At 38.5% G+C, this 15,316-nt stretch overlaps 1 protein-coding gene across 1 annotated transcript in view; it reads right to left on the bottom strand.

Annotated features, from left to right (window-relative positions):
• ELL2 (elongation factor for RNA polymerase II 2) overlaps positions 1–15,316 on the bottom strand; it is a 71,418-nt gene that overhangs the window by 4,838 nt on the left and 51,264 nt on the right. Inside the window, exons 5-9 of the mRNA XM_042944046.1 lie at positions 11,834–12,093; positions 8,306–8,430; positions 8,062–8,149; positions 5,656–6,229; positions 2,988–3,054 (exon numbers count right to left, since the gene is read on the bottom strand). Of these exons, the coding sequence (XP_042799980.1) occupies positions 2,988–3,054; positions 5,656–6,229; positions 8,062–8,149; positions 8,306–8,430; positions 11,834–12,093 (1,114 nt within the window). The remainder of the gene's footprint in view (positions 1–2,987; positions 3,055–5,655; positions 6,230–8,061; positions 8,150–8,305; positions 8,431–11,833; positions 12,094–15,316) is intronic.

Here is a 15,316-nt window from a genome sequence, read left to right on the forward strand (position 1 = left end):
GTCAAAGCTCTCTCTAGTTGTGCGGCTAAGAGGAGGTCTGTCTTTTGGCCGTTTACACCTGCTGCCAGTAAGGTGCCTCAGGCTTGTTCCCTCTGCCTCTTTCCTCCCATGTTTGACTAGGCAAATGTATAGAATACAAAAGGGAATGAATAATTTTCTTCTTTTGAAATGACAGACTGGAAGAAAAAAAAAAAAGAAAAAAGGGCATATCTCTCTAGGTCTTTTCAGCCCTAAAGGGTCATATTCTATGTAACTGAACGTCAGTGTCATAGTATTATTCTAACTTAGTTTCTTCACGAATCTATTTTACTTTAGGGTGTAAATACCTCTAGGGAACTGGTGAGTGAAGGCCATTTTCCCAGCGTGTCAGTTTATTCAGTGGTAAGCAAATTAAAACATCATTTTAATATTAAAACACAGTATTATTTGCTTGTGGCTCTGGGAAGTGGGATCACACCAGGGGCTGGCCTGGGTCTCTGTACTCTGTGTTCCTGGAACGCATTCCATGGAATGCTAAGTTCCCTTGACTTTCTGAGATAAAAACTGACATTCCAAAGCAATTCCATCAGGGGCAGGTGCTTCAGCACTCCCGGACATGCACAGATATTCTTAACTGTGGGAAAACCTTGGAGTTCAGTCCTTCACAAAAATGGTTTTAGATAACCTTACCAGTTTTATTTAAAATGAGATGGCACAAATGTCTGGTTGGCAATGTGAGAAAAGTGATGCAACTGAGCACTTAATGTCCTCATTAATATTTTTATTCATGCCAAGTTAGCCTCTGTGGAGGTTCGGTTTCTAAGTGTGAGGGAGACAGCACTGGTATGCTGATGTCTCTGATGTAAGAAGAGTGTGGTGAGCCAAGCAGTGACGCAGGGCTGTCCTGATGTCACAGCGGAGGAAGCCCGGGGCGGGAAAGAGCTTCCTGGGGACAAGTGCAGGTAAGCAAAATGGCTACACTGCTCAAGAAACTCTGGCTTAATGTGTTCTATGAAATATCCTGCTTTCTCAAGATCACACACAAGGCTACACCCTCAGTATTTTATTTAATAATTTCCTTAGGGAAAAACACCAATCTGGCCAACAGTTGTGTTGCTATTATAGAAGATTATTTGGTTATATTGGCACTTTAATGAAAGGCATTTCACTATTTTTAACAAAAATTGTTATGGTTCTACAGCTGGCTCTAAATGCAATGACGGAATAAAATTTTAAAGGGTTTGGATATTTCACAGCCACAAGTAACAAAAGTATTCTTATTATATAAAAATTAGGGATATTGTGGTTTAGGTATGAATTATTCAGAGGCTGATCATTAAGGTTTTATTGTATGTCTTTTTGGTTTTCTTAAGAAACAGCTTAAGTTCTGTAATTGCAGTGATTTTTCTGAAAATCCATGCTTTCTCACCATTTTAAGAAAATTGGCTATAATCATATAAGACAGTTTTGTGACAAAATAAATTGCTTTTACTTTAATAAATTAAGCAAACAATTACACAGGTTACATACTTTTGTGATTTTTGAGAGCCAGAAACGTGACAAATGTGCCAAAATGCACTGAGGCAGATGCAGTGACCATCCCTTAGATTAGGATGTTAAAAACCACTTTTTAAATATAGAATTAACTGGTTAAGTTGACAAAGCACAGCAACATCCTGAGTGCATGAGGAAAGGGTTAGAATTCTTTTTTAGCCTCCCCACACGATTCTGTCACATAGAACTAGTTTACATCACTATTACAAAAAAGAGGAATTCAAAATCCACCACAAGAGAATAAGAGCACAGTCCTGCAGTTGTCAACGGAGGGGGCCGACTTCCGCAAGACTTTTAAGAAGTGGGTTTGCAGTAGAAGAAGCGAACCCCCTCATCAGTGGAGCCAGACGCTATGCTGTCCCCCAAGCAACCTTCCCTGGGCCAGCTTGGTGGTGGCCACTTTTCAAAGCTCCCCCACGCCCCGAACTCTAAAACCATATACCACCTCCGATGAGAGAGTGCTCGGTATGGTTTCTTGGGTTCTTTTTAGTCAAGAGATGATAACCAGCATTATGGTTTCATGCTGTATCATTCCCCAATAAGTATAGCTTTCACACTACTGTTAAGCAAAAGTAACACATTTTAAGTATATTCTTTACTCTGGAAATCAACATTTTGTGGTATACGGAATGCTAAACAGCACAGTTTAACTTTGTCCACCATGAGATGCTAATAGAGAAAAAACGTTCATACAGCTCAGAGTCCATTTTCCAATCTACATTCAAGTTATTTTGCACACTTGTTCATTTTCAAAGCTATCTGCAGTCAAATCTGTTTGTTCTTCCACTCTCCATTTTTCCAGGCTCTTGCAACTTAATTATTTCTTCTTACAGAAGCCTTTGAGTCTATAAAAAAGCTAGAATTATGTCTACAAGTTATAATTTTTGTGATAACCAGTTACAAAAATGTCCCCAGCTCAGCATTTAGCAACTTGTTGTCATAACGAGAAAAACATTATAACTGGTACTAAAGTGAAATGATCTGATTTTACTCTTCTCTCCTTTTAAAATTAATTCCATGGCATAACTTTATTTAAATGAAAATCAGTCTATCTCTACTTTGTATTAACTGTGGAGATTTAAGCACTTTATCAGTAATAAACTCTCTCTTTGGGGCAACAAGTGAATGTGCATTGATAGACTGTCAGCTTTGAAGAGTCAGACCCCTGAAATCTTCCATAATCAAATGCCTGACCTGGCTACAGAACAAAGGACAGGCTTCTCTATACTTAAAGGCCACAGAGCAGAACTCAGCGCTGGGGGGAGACACAACCTGCTTAGGCAGACAGGGGTGGATTTGGGACGAGCAGGCTTAATGGCAGCCTTTCAAATGCAGGGGTGGCTCTGGGACTCTATTTCTGGAACTTCTTTTCTCATTTGCAAATTATGGGAAAAGAATTTGCAAACTTTCTAAAATTAAACAGTTCTCTCCCATTGGCAGACATCTGAACTTACATCAAATAATCTGGGAGTTCAATTGTTGAAGAAGGCTCCGTGGAGGCAGTGCAGCCCTCTTTAACTCCTACAAAGAAAAAAAAAAAAAAAATCAAGCTTTCACCCAACAGTATGGTTATAAAATGCCTATAATTCTAAAATAGATCAGAAACATCTGGAACACTCTTCCTCAAATTCTATTCTTCCATCTCAATAAGCAACAGTGAGCAAGGAATACAATTGCACACGAACAACAGAGGCCCTGTGAGCAGGGCCAGCAGAACTGACGCCAGGCATTGAAAGCGCCCTGGCTACCGCAGTGTCTGCACAATAAAGGAATTCCGTCTTAACCCAAGGTCAGTCTTCTATTCTTTCAATAACAGTTGTGGCATCTGCCCAGCAATTCAAAGACTGTGCTGGCAGATGCAGCCACACAATGGAAGATACAAATTTTACATCAACATCTACTTTTCATAGGATTCGAACAAGGCAGATGAGACAATGAAGTCAGGTAGCAGACCGCTTCAGTCACTGTATTTTATTGCTACCCTTTTTGTATGCAGACAGTGGAAGGGGTAGGAAGTTTTCCCATATGGGTTTTGAAGTAATTTAAAATAAGTCATTACTGAACACCGATGTACACTCCTTTGGTCTCTTATCTCTAAATCTCATATTACTACACAGATTTGTTTAAAAAAAAAAAAAAAAGACAAATAAAGTGCCAGTCATTCATGGCTATGCTATGAAAATGTGTAAAATCCCTCACTCAGGATTCTATTTGTTTGAACACAACCAACATTTCCTGAGGGTAAGTTTAGACTTTTTATTAGGGTAACTTTTTATCATTCAAACTAGAATTAAATTAATAACTCACATCCTAACCCTGCCTGCTGGCAAAATGGACATGTTCAATATAAAACAAAAGTGAGTATTTGATAATTCCTTAGTTCAACATTTTAAAAGACCAAGTATACGAAATAAATTATGCAGACTCTGTGGCCTTATTGTTGTGTGTGTGTGTGTGTGTGTGTGTGTGTAGACTTTGAGACTCCCCCCACTCCTTTTTTTTTTTTTTTTTTTATAATAGCCTGAGTCTTAAAGGAAAAGGCATTAAGTGCATGTCACCTGGCTTCTTCTTTGCCATAGATCTAGATAAATTCCAACAGATTCAGGGGATGTGGGTCTAGATCTATCCTCAGTTTGTGATAATCTCAAATGGCTTTGAAAGGTACTACATCCTTAGTGAAGGATTCAGAGACTCAGTCTGTTTCTTCAAGTCTCCAACTCTGAGAACACTCAAACTTTGCTGTACATCTCAGCATACTGGGATCCAATCCTCCCAGCACTAGCCTGACTCAGGATCACCATCTCAGCATTGGAAGTGTGTGGACTGGGATATACCCAGGTATACTAACTCTGAACACAAGGTGTTATTACTGCTTGCCTCTTCCTGACTTGGCAAATTTAAGTACAACAGTGTTTGAGGGAAAAAGCTTACACCTACCTTTTGGGTCACTATATAGTATCACACCGATCTAAATATTTCAACAGATAAGCTGTGATGTGCAGTATAGTCAATCCAGGTCAGTGAAGGCACTGCATTTTACTATGCTGCAAAGCTCCTCTCATGTGGTAAAAAATGGTCAGTTAAATCTAAGAATTACAGACTTCCAGTATTATGGGCAAATTACAGAAAGGCAACACTCTTTAACCTCTTCATTAAAGTAACTTTTCTAAAGTCATATTTTCCTCGAGAATTTTGCTTTGGTTATGCCGAGTTTAAAATTGGCAGCAATGCTAAATGAGGGGCTTGAATCTTGGAATGCTGTTTGGGGAACATTAAGGTTTAGAGCACAACTTTTTTTTTTTAAATAAGAAAAATATAATTTTGTTACTAGGTGTTAAAAATCATTACACCTTAGGTAAGTGGTCTTCCTATGATTAGTTTTTCTTTAGAAGTAAAGCATTATTTTAAGCTTCTTTGCATCTCTAGGTTATCTGGCTTTTTAAGTTTTCAAAAGCTTGAAATGGTTAAATTTTACTAGTGCTAGTATACTAAAACAGTGTTCTCAAAATTGAAAAAATAATTTCTTAAGCTCTATCAAGCAAATTGCCAACAGCCTTGCATAAGACAAATTGCTTGCTTTCCCTCTGAATAAAGATGATGTTATGGATCTACATATGCAATCTTACTTTGCTGGTTTTATAAAGAATTTGACATTTCCCCTGTGTTAACATTAATTAAGGCAGGGGTGACCCTGTTTCTCTGGCAAAGAAGGAAAAGAATTATTTTTATCGCTAATTGTGTGTCTGGTAAAATTAGTTCACGAATGGCAGAGAATAGGTCACGTTGAGGTTGTGCAATACCCTGACAGTTATGGAAAAGAGCAACAAAGTCTACCTTTTAAGAGGGGGTCTCTAGAGGATAACAGTCATTTTCAAATGTTACCATGTTATTATCAAATTTAGAAACTATGTTTAATAGTTGGTTAAAAAGAGACCAAAAATTACTGATGTTAAATATAAGAAAAGAAAAATCTGCTCCAAAGCACAACACTAAGATTATTAACACAAGGTCATTTGACAAAAAAGCATTACTAATTATATAAACAGCATAATGTCCCTCACGATAGTCTGCTCTGCCCGATCATTTAACACATGTAGTTAGTTTTACAAATGTAAAGTGTACCTTCATTGGAATCTGGACTGGAGTTGTTCAGCTTGGCAATTTCCTCTTCTTCTCTTTTAAGGTCCTCTTCCTTTTCTTCAGTCATCTCAATGTCGTGCTTTTTAATTTGGTCCTTTTCCTTGTGTTTTTTAGACTTCTTTTTGGACTTTTTGTGAGACGTTGAATGGGTTTCTTCCATAGGCTTTGGACACTTTAGTAGAACTGAACCAGGGGGTAAGGTTTCCAGAGAAGTCCTAGAGGTATATTTGTCTTGCTGGTCCTCATAGATACTACTGTTTTGACTAAAACTGTCAACAGGTAGGTCTTGAGTCCCCCGGCCTTCTGGAGTGCTAGGGGAATTGGAGTTAGAATTTACAGTCTGAGGAGGGTTGGAAACGGGCAGGTGGGTTGAAGGCAGTGGTGGAGGGGTAGGGATGGCAGCAGCTGCAGGAGGCGGCAGGAGGCCTGCAGCAGATTTTTCACTCGTGGGATTCAAATGACCATTTAATGTTGGCGGCACTCTATTTGTCAGGTGAGATATTCGAGCTTTCTTATTCATTAAAGGATCAATGAAATCTGAATCTAAAAGCCGTTTCTGTTGGGGAGGGGCAGAAAAAAAAAAGAGCCACTTTGCATTAAAACTCAATACGTGCATCATTGGCTACCATATGAACAACTGTACTTATACTTTCTGATCATATAGCCCCACCCTAAGTTCTTCGAGAGACTATGCCATTTATGTGGACTGTACCACTTAGGAGAGTACTAAGAAGAGGTAACCTTCTTCCTCAGAGGGCTGTGGCTGACCTAGTTATATTAAAAGAGAGGAAGGAGAAAGCAGTTTGTACCATTTCACTCGGTGAGGACTAAGAAGGGTAGGTAAAGGGCAACAAAAGCCTACACTTATTTAACCTCCTCTAATGTGCTAACATGCTCTACTTATGAATATTTTGGCTGCCATTTATTATTTTACCTGTCTTAAAATGGGAACAGCCAGCACCTTGAAAGTAATTTCTCTAAGTATCTCTATTATTGCTGAAATGCTATTCAGTTTTTTTCCCTCTAAATATATCTCTTCATCAGATTGGAAGGTAAGTTTTAATAACTAGTCCATAAAAATGATATGGAATTAGTATTTCAGAAATTTAAAAAATTATGCTAATACTATCCCAATCCAGCAATAACAATATTTAAATTAAAAAGGGAATTCAGATAGTCGAAAAGTACAAAGCATACATCCAATGTAATAATGTGGCCTAAGCTTCACCTTGAAAAAAAGTAACAGTTAATCATCCCATTAATTATTCTGTTTCCAATTTAGCACCATTGATTTGGCAGCCATTACATAATTAGATTACAGTATAAATAACTTCATGGCAGTTGGCATTAAAAGTGAGGATTCTATAGACAATGTACATGCAAGGACAAAATTACTTTTATTTTGTTCTCCCTCTGTTCCTCACAATAGGTTTCTAACAGTTTTTGACATGTGAGTAGCCTTTTGCCCACAGCAAGCTTACTGTTGTCCACACATCTGTCCTGTCTCCCGAATCCTTGGGAGGAGGGTCCAGAGAGAGGAGCACTGTGTGAGCAGCACTGGGGTAGATAGGTTTGTCCCACTGTCAATCCCCAAATCAGGGAAAGGGAAATAAAGAATCTTTTGGGGGAAATTTTAAGCTGGAAGGAGTGAGGTCTAATTGGAATATTCTGACTGGGATTTAATTGAAAAATACGTTAAGGACACACATGTATGAAAAGGACAGAATTTTTTATTTGCTTATTTTATAAACATTTTTCCTTAAGAATATTTTTCTGGAACATGTTTCAGGTAGTATTAAATGCCTCCAATTTTCTTTTTTTTTTTTTTTTTTTTTTATTTATTTTTGGGACAGAGAGAGACAGAGCATGAACGGGGGAGGGGTAGAGAGAGAGGGAGACACAGAATCGGAAACAGGCTCCAGGCTCCGAGCCATCAGCCCAGAGCCCGACGCGGGGCTCGAACTCACAGACCGCGAGATCGTGACCTGGCTGAAGTCGGACGCTTAACCGACTGCGCCACCCAGGCGCCCCTGCCTCCAATTTTCAATATAATCTGAGACTGAATACAGGACTGGGTAAGTCTTCTAGGTAGTGACCAAATAAAAAAGTAGATAATCTTATAATAAAATGGAAACTTCAAATATGGAAAAGCAGAGTAGATATTAAACACTTTGACAAGCAGTGCTGTGTAGTGAAAAAGAGGTGTGGGCTGTGAGCCAGGACCTGAATTCTAAACAGAGCTCTGCCATGATCTGGCCGTGTGACTTTGGGTAGGCAAGCTGTGCGGCTTCTCTGGGCCTCATTTCTCTCATGCATAGATCAGACCACGTGAACTAGCTGGTCCCTAGAGTTCACTTAGGGGCTATGGTTATGTAATTTTAGGAATACCTGAGGAGAAGATGCAGCATCTCTACTAGAACATACAGGAGATTCTGAACGGCTGGTGCTGGCAGCATTCTGAGATGGATTTAGTTTTCTGTAAAGGATACATACATATGTTCCAGTTATGAAGAGAATTTTCAAATGTTCATGATAAAAAGCTTACCCTTGCTTCTCTTTTCCTTCTCAACACTAAAATAACAATAACTAATATTATCACTTACTTGATCGGTTTCAAAGAAGAAAAATTTACCTTGAGAGCACTGACTGTAATGACCGTCTGTCGATTTCATTGTATCCAGGCCAGTCTTTTTGAAGTTCTTTAAAAACATAATCCTTTAAGGTATACGAGAGGTCCTTAGGATTCAGATTGGCTACCTGGCACATAGTGTGAAAACAGAGCATTAGCCGTTTTTGCTATTTCCTAACCCGAAACAGGCAACATTTTGCATTTACACTGAAAACAACTGTACCAGTTGGCTACAAAGGGACTGCCAGTTTTGCATATGACAGGTCTCAATAAATGCTGTTTGACTTCATTGGGGAATTAAAACTTTATATATGCAGCTAAATATTTTTTCCCTGAATGTCCACCACATGACATTTCTATTCAAACAGCCTACTGAGGCAAAAAGTGGAGGAAGATTTATTTATTTATATATATTTTTTAAGTCAAGTTTTTCTAGTCAAAGGAGTTAGATTAACAACTTCATTATTTACTTCTGGCCATTAACTCCCGTTACTTGTGAATCACAGTAAAAATCTTTGATCATTTTTATTACGTACAAACCAAACAGTGCCCAAATGTTGGGTTATAAACTTTCCCTTCAGCAATCAGCAGAAATTATCTCCATAAATAGTATCAATTCTGATGCCCTTGTCTGTCATTTCCTTGGCTTGCTAAGCTTGCTTCTTGTAGTTGCCAGATCTCCTGAAGAACCACTTATTCAAAGTCCTTGAAATTCCCGAAAACCAATAAATGGAAACGTACAGCAAAATAACCCCCAAATTACTGTTATTAGTCAGCTAGTTTATTATCAAGTGTAATCTCTTCTTATTGCTTAACTGCAATTCGTACAGTGTCCAGGCCTAGATTCCATCAACAATACAAATGTACAGATTCAGGTGCCAAAGCAAGAGTCATGTTTAAGGCTGGTGGAAAGTTAATCCTCCAGTTATTTCCTACGGAAATGTTTTTTTTTTTTTTTTTTTTTAAGTTTATTTATTTTGAGAGAGAGAGAGAAAGTGAGTAGGGAGGGACAGAGAAAAAGGGGGACAGAGGATCCAAAGCAGGCTCTGTGCTGACAGTAGACAGCCTGATGTGGGGCTCAAACTTGCAAACTGCGAGACCATGACCTGAGCTGAAGTCAGACACTCAGCCAACCAACTGAGCCACCCAGGTGTCCCAAAAATGCTCTTTTTAATAAATTGACTTCTTTCTGTGTCTTTTTAAAGTACTATCAAATATACTATGATAGTTTATGGTTTTTTTACAGCTTAACATTAATCTAACATTAATACTGTTATAAAGTAGAAAATGGTAGGCTTAAGATTCAAATTTGCAAATAAGATGACACAAAACCAGATTTCTCAAAGTGGAAAAATACAATGCTTAGCTTTTTCCTATTATCCTCAGGACTACAGACTATCCTCAGGTCCTCATAATGGGACCTTCTCCTGCTTTCCTCCTTCTCCCATTTTGTCTTTTTTGTGCACTCTTCTATATGCTGGAGTGCTTAGGACCTATTGTCTGCCTTGTATTCTTCATTGTCATCATTATTTCATTCAGCCTTAGGGCTTTCTTCTTTGCTTTCTTTCATCTCTACAACAAACATGGGCCTGGAACTCATGACCTTGAGATCAAGAATCCCATGCTCCTCCAACTGAGCCAGCTATAAGGCTTTCAATAGCCAACTGATATACTGCTATCTCCTAATTTATAATTCTACCTCCAATTGTTGTCTCAACACCATGGCCTTATATGTAACTACTAAACATCTATCACTATTGGGTTATGGCTAACAGACATCTCCTGAACAGAAATCCTAGTGCCCCTCCATACACCTGTTCCTTTGCCATCCCTCCCCCTCTCAGTTAATGGTCAGTATCCATTCAGTTGCTCCATTTAGTTGGTCTGGGTTAGAGTGCAGACACTGGCATTTTTTAAAAGCTCCCCAGAAGATTATAATGTGCAGTTAAGATTATGCTCTAGATTCTGCCAAATGATTAACATAAAGACACTCATGTCCCATTTGCTGCTGAATTAAGCATACCTACATTTTAATGTACTTATGTCTATACGTATAAAGAATCACATAACTACTGACATCAATAATACCCTCTGTGTGAATGAATTGCCTCTGCCACCATTTTACATTTTATCGTATAAACTTAGGAGGTAATTTACAACCTCCCTGGAGATTCAGTCACCAGATATTTTGTGATATGTAGCCTGAACCTCCCTCCTTCCCCCCCACCAAAAAAAAAAATTAAAACACACACACACTCTGACACTCATTCATTCTTTCACCCTGTCTTTTGAGCTCTTAAAACTGCTATGTGACATATGGATTTAAATTAAGTGTTTCCAAAAAGTGCTCAAACAATTTAATAAGATCCTTGAGAATGTCCAAGATACACTGGGGGTTAATTAACCTAGAATTGGAGATTTTGGCTTTATTCTTTCATAATATTTAGTATCATGACTTGAATGTAAGAGAATAGATGAAAAAATGGACTTAGAAGTGTCATTCTTTGAATAATAAATGAAAACCTATAGGTTTATTTTTTTTAATGGTGAAATTTAAGAACTGTGGAAATGTTACTGCTTTAGAAAAAAAATCCTTTGATTTGAACAGTAATCAATATTTATGACCCCAAATCAATATGAAAAATATAGCAAGTTATAGTTTGACAAACTAGTGACATCAACAAAATCTATGACCTACTTTAATACTTAAGCTTGTGATTATAAGGTAATTGATCAAAGGTAATACTTTACATATTCATATCCCTTAATAAAGACAACTGAATGATCTCAGCACACTCAGTGGCAAAAAAAGGTAGAGTAAAAAGCATGCAGGGCAAGACACATTTGAAACTATTTAGTAGGTAAACATATTCTAGCTTATACAAACCAAAGACTGATAAGAATAAACCATACAACTTCACCTATATAACAATAAAAATTACAGCAGTACTTTAGTGACTCAAGACCAAAATCAGCCAACAAAAACTTCTTACCTTTTTGGGGTGCCCAGGTGGCTCTGTCGGTTAGGCATCTGACTCTTGATTTTGGCTCAGGTCATGATCTCACACTTCATGAGTTCAAGCCCCGCACTGGGCTCTGCGCTGCCAGTGCTGAGTCTACTTGAGATTTTCTCTCTCTCCCTCTCCCTCTCCCCTGCATGTGCATTCCCTCTCTCTCTCTCTCTCTCTTTCTCTCTCTCAAAAATAAATAAGCTTAAAAAAACTTCTTTTATAATGGAATTTCAGAGCAAAATTTGTTTAACCCAAATGAAGATAATGACTTGAAACTTCATTTTTAAAGCTTTTTTTAAGCTTCTAGCTTATAAGACCTACTATAAATGACCACATTTCAATGAGCTTTTCATTAGGTGTTTAAAACAAGATGGCTTAATATTCAAGAGTTATAATTCACATACCATTGAACAAAATGATCCTGAAATTTCTCTATCTTAAATAATACTAACGACAAGCCTTCTGAAATGAACTTCTCAACAAGAAGGCACACAGAAGGAACTCTCTCCGCGTGTCTCACCTGTTGCAGAATTGCTCCAAGGGAGTTCTTGTCTTTCTGATTGACACCATCTTTCTGCAGTCGAGCCAGGAGCTCCGGTTTCTTGTAAGCCTTCAGTGCCAGTAAGTGAATCACCCTGTCCCTATACGGACGCTGAGAAACACTGCTGCCTCCGTGAGTCTTTCGAATCGTATTTGCAGGATTCATGGGGGTTGACCGTTTCCTCTCAGGCACTGCATCTGAAACAGCTTGAGGCGCTTTCCGAATTTGCACTCTTTTCCCTAAAGTCCAGTGGAAATGACATTGTTACACATTTGTGGGTAAGATTATAATGAGCATCTCAGTTTCCTCAACTCTGATTCAGGTACTTATTCATTTCTGGAGGGAATTATAGGCCACTTTGTTTCAGTTTTTACATTAAAGAGATATGCAAACAGAAAGCTTTTTGAATAAATGGCTAAGATTATGGATTTGAAATTGTCTTGATAGAAGCATTTATTGGAATATATGTATATAGAATCATTCTGTCCATTTAGCTACATATGGATATTAATTAGTAACACAAACTGTAGCAAGTGGTTGGGAATTTTAAGGTTGTAGGTAGTTCATGTTAAGTGCAAATAAAGTAATTTCCATGCTTACCCATGCTATTTACTGACCTTATTACATATTATATGTACATTTTACATATTATATACATATATGTATATGTACATATTATATGTCATTTCTTTGGCAGAAATGAATATAACAAATGTGAAATGTGAGCAATACCTGTTGTATCTCACTAAGAACACAGTTTTGGCTGAGATGAAAAATTATCTTAATCTCACAGATTCAGGGACCACAAAGAGGGGAGTCAGACATAATTTGGGGTCAACATTCACAAGGGCAACCACAAGACATACTCCTTTTCAATAGGCCATAACAAATTTTAGGAGTCAAAAGACAACCAAAACCAACAAAAAATCTCAGAGGGCCAGACAAGCAGATACCTGCTCTGCAGGGCTGAAGCTACACAGGTGAATTAGAGGAATGGAAAATGGTAAAAATGAGGCCTTCCCATCATTCCTGCCAGGCGAGTGCCATTTGGTAATTAACCCACTTTCTGCTTAAACTTAACACTGAGAAGTGGCAAATGTTTCCTTCTAGAAAAACAAAACCTGGTAACAATTCCTTGTTGAAGAAAAAATTAGAATTGAACTGCTGTGTAAGACCCTCATTTTATCATTTTTGAGGTGGACTCTTATAGCACCTTTCATACACTCTGAACCTCCAACTCTATGCCATGTGGTTGGGGGGCGGATATTAGTAACATATAATGTAGGACAACTGCATTAGGAACAAGACTAGCAACTAGAAACAGCAGATAAGCAAAAGCAGTCTCTTAAGTGCTGCAGTCTGGGGTGAAAACAGCTTAATGGAGCAGGAGCAGTACTGATAGTAACTCTGTCCATGCAGGGGTCCTGAGGCCTGGCCAGAGGGGCTGTTAGTTTGACACAATCCTATGTAGAATAGAGGAGAAAGGGTGAATGATCTCACTGGCTTTTGTATTTCCCTACTGCCTGGACATAACAAATTGTAAATATCAGATCAAAATATTGCACAACAAGAGAACTCAACATTAAAGGAGCACTACTCAGTGATAAGAAAAGCTATTAAGGTGCAATTAGAGTTTTGGAGATAGATTTAGATCTGGTTTCTGTATTTTTCTTAGAGACAGATCAATGTCAGATGGGCAGGGAGCTAATATTTATCATGAACCAATTATGTGGTGGGGGAGCACTATACTAAGACCTTTACACTCATTAGATCTCACAATACAGTAACCTGATGAAACAGGCATGGTCCCACTCACAGATGAGAAAACTGAGACTTTCAATGGGATAAGCTCAAACGGTAAAGTGCTCACTTAACATGTGGAAGGTTCTGTTATTAATTAGTACCTAAGTTTTCCTACATGTACTTCTTTGTGGGAAAGGTATTATGAACAAATGCCTAATGTCTGCCATTGTTTGATCTTAGGCTGTAAACTCCCTATGGGCAGGGCTGTGGCTGCTTTGTCCACTAGCAGACCTTGATTCAGTATTTGATGACTAGCAAAATGTCAATGTGAATGACAGCAAGAGAGCAAGTAGACAGCAGAGAAGCTGGGATCAATGCGGTCTGTATTTTCCCACACTGCCAGGATGCTAGCATATGAAGACACACTAAAATTTCTAAAACAGCAAACATAAACCTTCCAATCTACCACTTCTTAGTTATAATCGTATTAACAAACACTACTGTTCCTTGAAATTTGAGTAGGAATTTGTGGGGAAAAAAATCCAGGGTCACAAAAGTTTAGAAGTGCTATAAATCCCACACTCCTACCCTACCCTTTGTAACCTGTTTAGCTTATACTTCCCCAAACAAAGCTGACTATGGAGCCCTGCCCACCACTCTTCTCTGGGGAGGTGAGTGGACAGAGAATGTTTTTTAGCTGGGCTCACACACACCATGATTGGTCACTTAGAATGAATTCAAGCCAGCAAGGAAGGCAAATAAAAACAAAAAGTGACAGTACTACCAGTGTTTTCCAGGCTGCCCTACCTCCTCTGTATGTCTGACCCACCTTTGATCCTCAGTCTCCAGAAAGCCCCAAAGTCTCCTGAGTTTGCCCCTGCCCCTCCCTGAAGTAAGCATAGGGCAGACAAATAAGGGAGACTCTCTAAGAGGAGCATGGGTATGATGTTTGACCAAAAATTAGAATCTGGTCTGGGATATGACAGCAGTGGAGTCTCACCTGGGGCCTAATGCTAGGCTGTCACTGGTACATGAATCTCCTACCCCTAGTACTTCACCTTTATCTCATTTTTCCTTTATTTATTTTTTACTTGTTATTTTTTTTAATGTAAACTTTATGCCCAAAATGGGACTTGAACCCAGGACACTGAGATCAAGTGTTCCATGGTCTACTGACTGAGCCAGCCAGATGCCCTGTTTTCCCTTTGAACAGCCACTTGTGGGGTAACCCATTTCTTTTAAATACTAAAAGAACAATAGAGCCACACTAGGCTACTGAGTTTCACACAAAGACTGCCGCCCCATCAATCTGTGCCTATTTAACCAGGAAGGAGTCCTCTAGTTCAAGGTAGGACAGGCTACAGATGAAGAAAACATCAGTACTCTAAGTAGTTACAGAATTGAGATGCTAAAAAGAAAAGCAAGAAAATGTCAGTTCAAAGTGGGCAGAAGAAAGGCTTTATTTCTTTACATTTGCTTCAGAAAAGCTCTTTTAATAAAGCCCATGGGAGAACTTAATTCTCTTCCCAGACCCAACTGCTAATCAATTCCCTAGGCTCCTTATATAAACAGCAGCAGTGGGTCTGATAGAGTTGGGTAATCTGGGACTATATCTGAACTGCTGTTTCATAACAAGGAGTCTACTTCTAACTTCTCCATTTAATATGAGATGGTGAAAGTATTTATCCCTTTGTCTAACGGCTGTGAGTAAACAATCTG

This window comes from Panthera leo, chromosome A1 (genome assembly GCF_018350215.1).
Source record: "Panthera leo isolate Ple1 chromosome A1, P.leo_Ple1_pat1.1, whole genome shotgun sequence".
In the NCBI taxonomy this organism is placed as follows: Eukaryota; Metazoa; Chordata; class Mammalia; order Carnivora; family Felidae; genus Panthera; species Panthera leo.